The sequence below is a fragment of the Bremia lactucae genome, linkage group LG2, assembly GCF_004359215.1.
Source record: "Bremia lactucae strain SF5 linkage group LG2, whole genome shotgun sequence".
NCBI classification, from domain to species: Eukaryota; Oomycota; class Peronosporomycetes; order Peronosporales; family Peronosporaceae; genus Bremia; species Bremia lactucae.
In genome coordinates, this window is record NC_090611.1 from 193,393 (window position 1) to 205,846 (window position 12,454).

General features: G+C 44.5%; 2 protein-coding genes across 2 annotated transcripts; both read left to right on the plus strand.

The window, feature by feature from the left end:
- Positions 1-2,456: 2,456 nt before the first annotated feature.
- CCR75_001240 (uncharacterized protein) lies at positions 2,457-3,317 on the plus strand (the record flags this gene model as incomplete). The annotated part of the gene is made up of 1 exon (XM_067959344.1): positions 2,457-3,317. The coding sequence occupies one exon, from the start codon at positions 2,457-2,459 to the stop codon at positions 3,315-3,317; it is 861 nt and encodes a 286-aa protein (XP_067821617.1).
- Positions 3,318-3,632: 315 nt separating this feature from the next.
- Positions 3,633-8,464, plus strand: CCR75_001239 (uncharacterized protein; the record flags this gene model as incomplete). The annotated part of the gene is made up of 9 exons (XM_067959343.1): positions 3,633-3,715; positions 3,785-4,339; positions 4,407-4,710; positions 4,751-5,200; positions 5,737-5,943; positions 5,997-6,109; positions 6,195-6,767; positions 6,836-6,908; positions 6,970-8,464. The coding sequence occupies 9 exons, from the start codon at positions 3,633-3,635 to the stop codon at positions 8,095-8,097; spliced, it is 3,486 nt and encodes a 1,161-aa protein (XP_067821619.1). The 3' UTR covers positions 8,098-8,464.
- Positions 8,465-12,454: the final 3,990 nt, after the last annotated feature.

The window sequence follows — 12,454 nt, forward strand, 5'->3', positions numbered from 1 at the left end:
GGCGGTTCAAACGTCTGTTTGAGCCGGGCTTTAAAAGCCTCTAGCGACCCAAAGACGTATGGGTCGCGCAACTTAAGGCCCAATGCCCAAGTTTTGGCACGACCTGCCAAATTTGATTGAGCGAATGCGACTTGCATTTGCTCGTCGACGATGTGACGCGCCCTTATGGCATCGTCCAACTCGACAAACCATCTCAAGAGGGAATCTTCTTCGACTCCCCTATACTTAGAGATATCAATCTTTAGAGTTTCGGGACGATGCGTTTGCGTCATCCCAGGTACAAGGGTCTGTACCTGTTGTAACCTCAACAGTTCTGCCTGTTGAGAGCCTTGCTGATTCAGCAAGGCTACTTTTTTCTTGTTCTCGTCAAGTTCATGTTGTATGAACTTGGCGATGGCTGAATGGTGGGCATCTCTGTTTAAACTGGACAGCATGGCCAAGATGGCATCGTTCCCTACGGTCGAACTCATTCGTTCGACCGCACTCCTTTCTATGTCATTTAGAAAGGAGTAGCTTTCAGGGGAAACGTGATGCGTATACCCACTATCATCTAAAATGTCCATGTTAGAAGAGAGAAATGAGGTCCTTGGACGGACTACAAAGTGCTACCAGGTGTGACGGGGCACTACGACTTGTACTGCTTCAGTACAAGTCCACTTCGCACTGCTTAAAATGCGAGTGGTGCCTTACGTTAAGTGACGTACACTAGTTCGTGCAAAGGAAGACTTATATTTAAGATAACTAGCTTAAAGAGGGTAAAATGAAAACTGTATTAACATAATTAAGTGTCTCTCTTTCTATCTTGTAAATGCGAACTTAATTACAATCTAATACTAAACATGTAATTGAATTTTTATCTTTATCATATCTGTAACACTCTCTTTGATTACTCCTATAGCTGATTAGTCTACGGAATAAATAGGTATAATGGTCTATACCTATTTATGGATAAGAATTCTGAATATTATTACAAAAGTAATATCCTTGCAAATGTTATCTACCTCTTAGATAATATATGAATTAACAACCTTTCAGTGTTAATTTCATGTATCGATACACCGTTACAAATCCATCGTTCAGATCAGCATTTCTACACTTTATTTGGACGGACTCTATATTTGCTTGTTGCATAATTGGCTTTTATTAGACTGCTAAGGAAGCCTAATAAAAGCCAATTGCAACAAGCAAATATATAATCCACCATTTTGACTTGTGCTCTTCATGTTAGTACATTTAAAATTTCTCTGCTGTCCCTGAGTGCGGAAAAGATTAGGATATTTATGCAAGATGAACCAATATCTCGAGATTTATCAAATTATTTTGCTTACACGTTGCATAGCCGTCCGAAATTCTCATTGCGAATCCTTTTCAAGCCGACCAGAACTCGCGGGTAAGGTTATCTGCAGAGCCCTACATTTTCCACTTGCTAAGCAATGACCTTTTTTTTTCTCGACAGAAGAACATTTGCCAGCTGACCAAGCCAAATGGCCTAATACAGAAGAACACGAGAATATCGTTACAGTTCGCGCAATTTGTTAGGCGAAGAATTTCGTACATCGATCTTGATTGATGTACGAAATTCTTCGCCTAACAAATTTCGACCTCTACTCTGACCACCAAAAACTTTATTAATGGTAATTTGACTATGTGAGAAAAATTCGTTAAGCAAAATTTGATTGCGGTTTAGATCTTGCTGTGCAGAGTACAGTATGCGCTTTTCGATGACTGGTTCGTTCAGTGACTTTCTCTTTATAAAAAATCACGCCATGATTCTTTTGACGGCAAATTTTGCATTCACGGACGATAGGAGCGCGGTAATTATGACAGAAGTACGTTAGCCCCCTAATTAAGGGGAAAAGAGAAATTTCAGCTAATTTACAAACCTAGTCCGTAATGTGGTTACATGTAGTAAAGAAAGGTATCTGTGCCCCAAAACAAGCCCAAAAGAAACAATCGCGTGCTTCAGGTATCCGACACGTCGGCCCAAGTCATGCACCGAAAGAAATATATTTCACACCCTCCCTCCTCAAAATGAAAGGCGCGCGTAAACGTAGCAAGGCGGAAAAATAGACTGGCTGCAATGGCTCCCCTAATGTCCATAAAAACGTCTGCATGAAGGTATAGTTAGCTACGTTACCGGTCACACTCCATAAAAAAAGCAAGCTCTATTAATAACAGACAATAATACCGTTTTTTTGTTGTTGCGTCCTACCATTGTCGGCCCGGGGCGGACGGAAGCAGACGACTTCCCGTGGCCATTTCGCAGCCCAATCAGCTAACGCTGTGCACGCGCACCAATTGGCTGAAATGATAATTAGTGCTTGGACTGTAGAACCAGGTACGAGTTTTGTGGTCAGATGTAGTTTCTCGCCTACTCCCACATCTAGCTCATTTCTGCTTTTTCTAAACGCAAGCCTTTCAAAGTGGAAGGAAAGAAAAAGAAATAAACTTTCACAATGAGCGATACTAAAATGCGGAAGCGACCGACTTCTTCCGGCCTTGACAGCCACGCCAATGCCTCAGCCGCCCCTGTTTTCCTGCAGAAAACCTACGACATGATCGAGAGCTCGCCGATGGCGGTCGCGTGTTGGAGCGAGTCTGGCACGTCGTTTATTATCAAGCTTCCTCGCGAGTTCGCGAAGACCATGCTGCCCCGCTATTTTAAGCACAACAACTTTAGTAGCTTTGTGCGCCAACTTAACTTTTACGGTTTTCGAAAGCACAAGAAGGATGAGATTGTAATATCCACCGAGGAAGATAAGAGCAAGAACTGGTGGGAGTTTTACCACGACAAGTTCTTGAGGGGTCGCCAGGAATTGATGGCCCAGATTCGTCGCAAGACGTACTCGGAGCCAGCGTCTCCCGACCACGAAGAGGTCGAAATTCTCAAGCAATCGGTGCAGAGTCTTCAGGGTCAGGTCTCTGAGCTAATGGGCCAGCTCTCGGACCTCACAGGTCTTGTTAAGAGTCTTTTGCAGGAGAAGCAGGCGCCGATACCGGTTCCTGCTCAGCGCGCTCCGAAGCGCTTAAAGCTGAACGAAGGTCCCGTGCCTGTTCCTAGAATGGCCGGGCCTCCTTCGGCTAACTCCTTAACGAAATCGTACGTGCCACAACTCGAGCAAATGCCCGTGTTGCCCCCGCAGCCTTGCTTAACTCAAGCAAACATAGTCATGGACCCTGTGTCCAAGATCCAGAACCAACGGACACGAGAGATGTCTTTGATGGAGTGGACAGAGTCTTACGGCATGGACTACCTGATTAACGACACAGGGCGATCGATGCCGCTGTTTACCGACGACATGATGAATTACGAGTGAGTAACTGTAGCTTGTATCACACACGTGAAAAGGCCGGACCCGGCAGAAGGGAAGGTACATCTAATATATATATCGAACGTCAGCGGCTCGTCGCCCCAAGCATTGCGATTTCTGGGCGGCAGTCGGTTGCAAAAGACGAGATGAGCAGCCTATTGGCTATTTGGGAATCTTTCAGGAAGGAGGCAAGATTAGGAAACTGATGACAATTAGGGTATCGCCGTTGCATAAAAAAAATACCACGAGCGGGTACATTATCTTGCTTTGATTTTTACTATTTAGCTAGCATGGATTCCCTCGAATTAATGCCCGTAGATCATGCGTTTCCACCAAAGACGCTTCTTTGCGTACCCCTCTGGAGCTCCAAACTTGCATACACTTAACTCTGAGTCTTCTTTCAGGTGCATAGCCATCCACAATGTGCCGCTATGCTATTATTCACTGTGCAAAGTATAAATCTATTTTGATAGCCACACACTCGTGACTACGGACCGATGCGTGTCAATTCTGGATTACAAGGACGGGAGCTACATATTGCAAAAGATCGAGATGGCAGGTCTTCAAACTGGAGAAGAAATTGTAATGGCAAGTGCTGCTATTGAACGGCCAACTGCAGGTACATCACAAGTCGCTGTTGCGTACGCAACTGAAGAGAAGCTGTACCTGCAAGTATTGGCCATTCCTGACAGAGCTCTCGGCAGTGAAGAGACCACAAAACTTATAGACTGTGAAAAGTTTGAGCTTGATTTAGCACCCACTTGTATGTTTAGTGTCCAAGCCACCGGACCGAATGGTGATGTCTTCTATGGCGTCATGATGTGCTGCACGGACGCCTTGATGGCGTTCGGATACATTGAGAACGAGGAGGAGACCGAATCTTTAGCTGAATGCTTCCGTTTAAGCAATGATCAATTCGCAGTATACTTTCCCGAGCTCGCGACGTTTTCGCATACTGTCTTGGCAGTGGATGTCTTTACTTCGCCTGAGAAAGACCAAGGCTGGGTCGCGTTCGGGTGTGCTGACGGGTACAGCTTAAAGGTGAAACTAAGCCTTTGCTTTACGTAATACTGTTCGTGTACAAATTTATTGTAGATTGGCGTGCGTGCTCCATGGACTGATGCATAAAGGTCGCCTTTCCGGCCCATACAAATCAATAGACCTGCATCAGATTGGTCCTGTGACTTCGATTGCTCTCTTCCCTAGGCCGATTACACCTACGACGGAAACAGATGGTCGGACTTGGCAGTGTAATGTACTTGTGACGTGCGCGATTGGCCAGGCTGTTGTCTACGAGGATATATACAGTACTTCCGACCAAGACCAAAAAAGCGAGATGTTGATGGATTCCGACAGCTTTGACTCGATTCTAGCGGGCATCACTGCTGACATCGATTTGGTAAGCTTGCGTAAAATTACGTTATTTGTCATACTGACAGGCATCGAATCGTTTGCAGGATGGCGTAGCCGAGCTGATATTAGGAACGGACAATCAAGTTACGTTGGCGTACAAAAGGAATGCAGATAAGGATAGCAGCCAAGACGCCGTCAGTGATCTTTCACACGAGGTCGCCGCTGTCGAGTCAAATCAGACTTTCACGCCCACTTCATTTGACAGTTCACACAATATCTGGAGCGATACGGAAACGGAGAATCAAGAAACACGTTTACTGGAAATTTCGTTGACTCGAAGACAGAAGTGGCAGCGATTGCCTCGACCTCAGTGGGATTTGAAGACATTTGGGGTGATTTACAGTCTTTTATGGCGGGACATTAATCACGATGGAGTGCCTGAGCTGCTCGTCGCTAGTTCTACTGGAATTTATGTGTACGAAGCTGATTCGGACATGGTCATTGATAAACTCAATCGTGTCCTCGCGGCATTGAATGTAGAATAACTTTTTGGCGCTATTTTGTGACATTTTATATTTGGTAGATATTTCTCTATATCAAAACAATACAAAAACGTCGCATATTTGTAGAAATTGTGAGGCTCCAAAACAATGAGTTTCAGTGTCCAACTGTAAAGCCGCAAGCTTTTGTCACGTCAGGATTTTGCTTCACTTCGCCGACCGCAATTGTGGGCACAAGCTTACAACACTGGCTCTTTTTCTGCTGAGCCTGCATTGAAGGAGATTCAGTAGAATAGATGATAATGTCAGACAATTTGTTTGAATTTTCGATAAAGGTCTGAACCATATCGGACAAGTTATACCAAAAAAATATTATTTTCTTTAGTGACTACGAAGATCAATTTAAGAATGGGATGACGCGTGTTAGCAAGAAATACACGCAACATAAACAACTTTTTGAGACTTTCAATATTGCTATAAATGACGGTCTCAATTTTTTCAGATTTGCATGGATTTCCTTACTGCATATTCTATTCGACAGTATGTAATTCAGCTCGATGCCATCGGTCCAGTCTCGACGACTGTTAGCACGTCACGCGCGCTTTTTGTCCGTACCAGGGACGATAGGTCGCTCTAACGTTGTCGGTGGAGGAGAAATTGTGGACCTCTTCTCTGATTCTAAGCCAGGACTCTTTCAGCTACCGAATTTGCACGCTCCGTCCGACTTTCCAAGACTCACGCAAGACGTAAAGCTGCAGTGTCTTCAGCTACGACAGGAGGTAGAAAACCATCTCAAGTGCAATATCACACTAACAAAATGTCACGGTCTTAGCTAGCCGTCTCTACAACGGGAATCCAGACGCTGCGTGCGTTGGACGATATTTCTAATGCCATTTGCTCGGTCATTGACGCCGCGGAGCTGTGTCGCAATGTTCATCCCATTGAGTAAGATACGAAGTTGGCAAATTTTCGCTGAGAAGTGGAAAAAGTTTTTCTGACGTAAATGCTAATTTGCTTGAATGACTATCAGAGACTTTCGCCGAGCAGCGAGCAAGTGCTTCACTGAGCTGTCGGATTTTATCCAGAACTTAAACGCTGATAAGAACTTGTACAAATCCATTAAGTCAGTGACCAAAAATAAAGAGGAAATGAAGAGTTTTAGCGCAGAGCAGAGACGGATGGCGATTCTCCTTCGAAGTGAGTTTGAGCGCGATGGCATTCATTTGTCACAAAGAGATCGACAAAGGGTTATCGCTGTGCAAAATGAAATTACGCAGCTTGGGATGGAGTTCCAGTCTTCGATTTCTTGTGCACGAGAATTCGTCGAAGTGCCAGCAAAGCTTCTTCGTGGCTTGCCATATAGCATTGCGTCTGTATGCGAACGCAAGTGGATGAATCCCAGCGTACTGCGAGTTCCGACTGATGTTTACGTCACGAATACGATTTTGAAGTGGGTTGGTGACCCCAAAGTCCGACAAAATATGTACATTGCAGCCAATACGTGCACGAAAGATAATCTCTCGGTGCTTGATAACCTTCGAGCAAAGAGACATGAATTGGCTACACTGTTAGATTTCCCCACATATGCTCACCTGGCAACAAGGTTTGTTACATCGACCAATAGTAGCGTCTTGTTGGCACATAATCTGATTTCTGTGTGTGCCTCTTTAGTGATCGCATGATTGGATCTCCTGAAGCTGTGCAGAACTTCATCGAAAATATCGCCGCACAGCTTATGTCAAAGGTTTGTCAATGTATCGGCCAATGTGTTACTTTTTGCATGACATTGCTTCCCTTTCTGACAGGCGAAATCCGAACGTCAGCTATTGCTGAGTGCGAAACGAAAACATGAAGGTTCGTCCGTCGATCAAATCTTTATGTGGGATCTACCGTACTACATGGGTATGCTCAAGGCTCAAACCCATCGAATCGACTCGCACGTCCTCTCGACGTACTTTCCGCTTGAAAACTGTTTAAAGGGGTTGCATTTGCTGTGCTCGTCTTTGTTTGGGCTTGAGTTGAAAGAGATTCCGATGCTGAATACGAGCGAGACGTGGCATAAAGACGTGGTAAAACTTGCTCTTATACGAAAGAATAAGACGATGGGGTACATTTACTTCGACCTGTATCCACGGCCAAACAAGTACGCCCATGCAGCACACTTCACCATTCGCTGTGGCAAGCGTCTGAGTGAATCGTCGTACCAGAAACCTATTGTAGCCCTCGTTTGCAACTTTGCGAAACCTGCGCCGGACAGTCCGTCATTGCTCGCGCACGCAGAAGTCGAGACGCTTTTTCATGAATTTGGCCACGCAATGCACTCGCTCCTGTCTCGCACAGAGTTTCAGCATCTCTCGGGGACTCGCGCGACGCTGGACTTTGTGGAAACGCCATCGCACTTGCTTGAGTACTTTGTATGGGACTACCGCGTGGTCAAAGAATTTGCCCACCATTACAAAACTGGCGAACCATTGCCTCCGTCAATGATGCAAGGGCTGCGTGCCTCAAAGACAATGTTTGCTGCGATGGACACTCAAACTCAGTGTTTATACTCAATGCTTGATCTTCGGTTGTTTGGAGAGTATCCTCTCCCATGTAACCCTCCAACAACTACGCAATTGCTGCACGAATTGCAAAACTCGAGCACGCTAGTGCCTCACTTGCGGGATACTTACTGGCATACACGCTTTGGACATCTTATCGGCTATGGGGCTGGATACTATAGCTATCTATACGCTCGTGTGTTCGCGGCAGATATTTGGTACTCTATCTTTGCCGCTTCAAATGGTCCACTGAATCGTGAAGCAGGTGAAAACTTGTACCAGAAGCTGATGATTCACGGTGGTGCTAAGGATCCAAATGAGCTTCTAACCGACATGCTTGGTCGGCAGCCTTCTCCGGCAAATTATATACGCGAGCTACGTATTGACTGAAAAATCTATCGCCGAAGAAGGATAGGAATTATGTCATCTACTGAAGGGAACCAAGCCTGTTTATTACAGCTTTAGCGATGAGCAGTCCAGAGCTGAGGATGCAATACGTTGTCATGATTCATACATTATTAAACCGCTGTTATGATATTGTACCGGGTTAAGTAATGGACTGCACCTGAAACCCGTAACCTTCAATAACAAAAAAACTTTGCTCGCACCCAAGTTTAAATTTTGGGTGACCCGGCCAACTAATTTGGTCCTTCCTGTGGCGAAACTTGAATCAATAATTAACTGTTATAATGCCGAGCATAATGAAACGTAATTAAGCACATTTCTTATAGCTTTTCGAAAGACTTCATATGAAACAAATCGCAACGTTTTCAATCTCCATCTTGGGGGCTAAGCTGCTTAGCTTGGTGCTCAATCAAGGACCTCGCTGCAGTTGTGCCAAACGTTGTCGCCTTCCTCCATCTGTACTCCAATATATAAGGCTTTAACAACGAACAGGCGGTTGTGCTGCTACGGGGTGTTCCGTTACATAAATATTATTTCCTATCGAGGAATAATAAATACTATTTTCTATGAGTGAAAATAAATAAAGAAGAAGAAAATTATTATCTTTAATTAATTTTGACTTAATAGTTCCAATATTACCAAATTGCATCAATATTGGTAATATTGATGCAATACAACATTAGTTTCATTGATTGGTTTATTTAAGTTTAAATCAACCCCGCAGATCGTCACAAGACACGATAAGGCGTCGCCCAAGGAGGCGCATTGCATTATTAGTTATTGATTTATCAAAGTCAGTAGAGAGAAGATCGATATGAAAGAACTTTATATATAAATAGAGTTTATATATTTTTTATTTTAAAGCCTTCAAATTCGCCGATAGTAGCCAAGACTTCTTAGCTTCTTAGAACCTTCCTTTGCACGTCGTGTACGTGAACTAATCTAGGCGCCCCACCTTCATCGTAATCAGTGTAGGTTGACTAGTATGGTAATCAATTTTAGCAAAGGGTGCGCCGTTACACCTGGAAGCACTTTGTAGTTCTCCAGGTAGAGAAGCTTATCCAGGTGATGTGTTCAACGGCCCACGCACGTTCTATCCAAATTGAACATGTCGGACGAAGAATGAGGGAGCTTTCAAGCGCGTGAAAGGTTTCCTCATTTATGTGACCTCGAATCGAGAGCGATCGAACGAATGAGCTCGGTCGTAGGCGGGCCAGCCGTTGGCGTTATGCTGTTCACTCTGGGCAGAAGTGAACAGCATGCAGCCATAGCCGAGTTCATCTAACACGAACTCGACGGGACTCAAGAGAAAGTAGCCTTGCTTCACCTGCAAGGCTCTCAACACACAGAAGTGTTGAGAGAACAGGGTGCTCAACAGATGGAACTATTGAGACAGCAGCATTTATATGCTGCTAATGGGTCGACGCTTTCGCGTCGACCGGAAAGCTTAAACATCGAAATCTCTAAGTTAAAGTTTGTCGAGGGCGACTCCCTTTTAAGATGGTGCGTCGACTTAGACGATGCCATTGAAGCTCGTCGTATCAGTGATGCTTAGCCGGACGTTCCAAATTTTGGGCCTTGGGGCTCAAGCTGTACGATCCATTGGTTTTTGGGTCGTAAGAGGTCTTTAAGACACGGCTCAGACAAATATTTAAGGCGCCACGTGCTGCATTCAGGGCTCGAGCCGAGCTCCTCGGTTCGAAGCAGGGCAAGCGTGACATTCACGCTTATGTCCAACATACACAATACCTGGTCAGTTGCATCTTAGTCATCCAATAGATGAACAAACACAGGTAACTGTTCATTAAAAGTCTTCCAGACGGTCCTTTTAAGAACCGTCTGTTACGATTAGAATCAGAGTCGCTAGACCAAGCGATCTCAATAGCGGAATAGGTGGACTTCAGCCTTAAACAGGCTTTTGTCCACTCTGGATCATATCGTCCTCCGAGACGACAAGAAAACGGAGGTCCAGAACCTATGGACTCTTCATATGTAGAGCGAGAAACCTCGCTCTTTAAGTTAACAGAAATGTAATTGTTGTCAAAAGATGGGCCACTACGCCTATTAGTGTAGTGCTGCACGGCCAGTGCCACGATATACTGAGCAAAACGATCGACCTCTCGCTAGGAACAGCGGATGATATGGATCCGACGCTGTTGCGATATCGCAACGGCGAGGGGTTCGTCATAAACGATCGGGATCAGTAGGTGCGGAGCACCCTACTGATTTAGCAACGTCAAAAGAATTTGCAGGCCTTTCAACGAAGGTTGCTTCTCACACATAAACATTGTTTGTAATTGCCCCAGGTAATGAGCTCAACCTCATCACCTTGCAAATTATAGTGGTAACAAATATTGTGCTACTTAAGTCCGTCGAACAATTTTATTAGACGCTAATCGCTAGAAGATCGCAGACTCAAAATATCGAGCGCGATATCCCTTTAACGAGGATAAAGTGCGCCTAGCAACAGGCACATCTGTAACAATTAAGTCACGTGGGTTGGTATCCATACACATAAATGGGTTAACAGTACGATGATGATCTTATCGTACTTGATTTGCATGGCAAATATGATCTCATCCTTGAATTATCATGGTTTAGAAGGTACGAGCCATGCATAAATTGGCAGCATCAAGCTGTGACGATGCCTGTCTCTCGTTTATTAGAGGGTCATCTGATAGACGTCTTGGAGCGTCCACAAGCGTGTAGATTTCCTACGATTAAGTGCGATGGCCTCACTTGTGGTTCGTTCGCACGACTGCACAAGACCTCAGTGTGAGAACCCATCACACTGTGGAGTTAAATAGAGACGGCTGTGCACAAGCACAGGCACAGGCAACGTCAAACTTCGACCCCTCGACAAAGTTGAGTGGTAAGAAACAAGGATGTTTGCTTAAAAAGTAACATCTAAGAAAATTAGAAATTCCTCTCTATAAGAGACAGTGCGAAAGCCCTAGATCGACTCGATTGTAGAGGCAGTCGGGGAAGATACTCCTCAAATAAAACTTGAGGTAATAAGTCCCCGATAAAATGCGGAAATAAGTCCCCAGAAAGCTGTGGTCAAAGGTTTTCACGTACCTTTGGAAATAAGATCCAAAGAGAAACTGAGACATTAAATATCTTAGTAAGCACCGGATCAAGTGTAGGCGCCTGAAACAATATATGTCTTAGTAAATTATTGATCAAGTGTAAGCGCTTATACACTTTATCTATTAGCGCCTCCGAAGTTAACTTTGGAGATAACTCGATTGCCAACTCTTGAATCGAAACAGTTCTTGCGTGATTCTGCGTAGTAGCAAAGACAAGCAGATCTGCGTACTTGTGACATATGACAACTACGTGGCCGATATTTTGTCGGCAATAGTATTTCCTGTGAACGAACGGGTTATCAGCAGCATCGATGGACACAAGTATCCTCTATGAGAAGACTCGGATTGAGCGTTTTACGTCCCAATCCTGGAAGTTTTTGAGGACAAATCCTTATTATATATATTTGATCGAATTTAAGGATGTGTTCCCTGATTTCGTACCGTGCGAGTTGTCTAAGGATAGTGGCACTCGACACGAAATCGACTTGATACCATGATTGAAATACTATGTTTGAAGCAGTGACTATTGTCTCGTGAACAAGTATTACCGATCGCTTAGTAGCGGGCCATGTGAGAAGGTCAACCTCCTCACATGATGTCACGTTCGCAGCAGTAAGCACCCCAAGCGGAATGCTATGGGTATGGCTAGCTTATGCCACAGGGGCTTAGTAATGCCCCTGTTACATGCAATATATGTTTAACCAATCAGTTGAGATCGGTACGGTATTTCACACCGAGTTATTTTGATGACGTATTCGGTCATAGCAGAGGCATTATAGGAAAGTCGGACGTTGATGTACATTGCACCCATGTCCGAAAAGTATTACACTTACGCGTAAGCAAAAGTTGTATGCAAATATCAAGAAGTGTATATTCACTGCAAGCGAAGTACCCCTTCTTGGGTGCATTGTGGGTAAATACGATATACCCCCTGTTCCGGAAAAGATCAAAGCGATTACTGACTGGCCTGTGCCAGTCGATGTAAAGGGACTTCGAAAACTCATCGGCTTAGCGGCGTACTGACACAAGTACTCCTGCAATTATGCCAAAATGACTGTACATCTTTCTTCTTTGTTGTAGAAAAATGAAAAGTGTCATGATACGTTGATTGTCAGCGTTACCTTGAGGGTAGCAAGCAAAGCTTGATGCAATCGCCAATCCTGGCGATAACAGACTAAGACAAACCGTTTCATGTGGTCTGTGTCGCCAGCGATTTTTATTTTGGCTTTGCGTTAATGCAGCAGGACACAGAC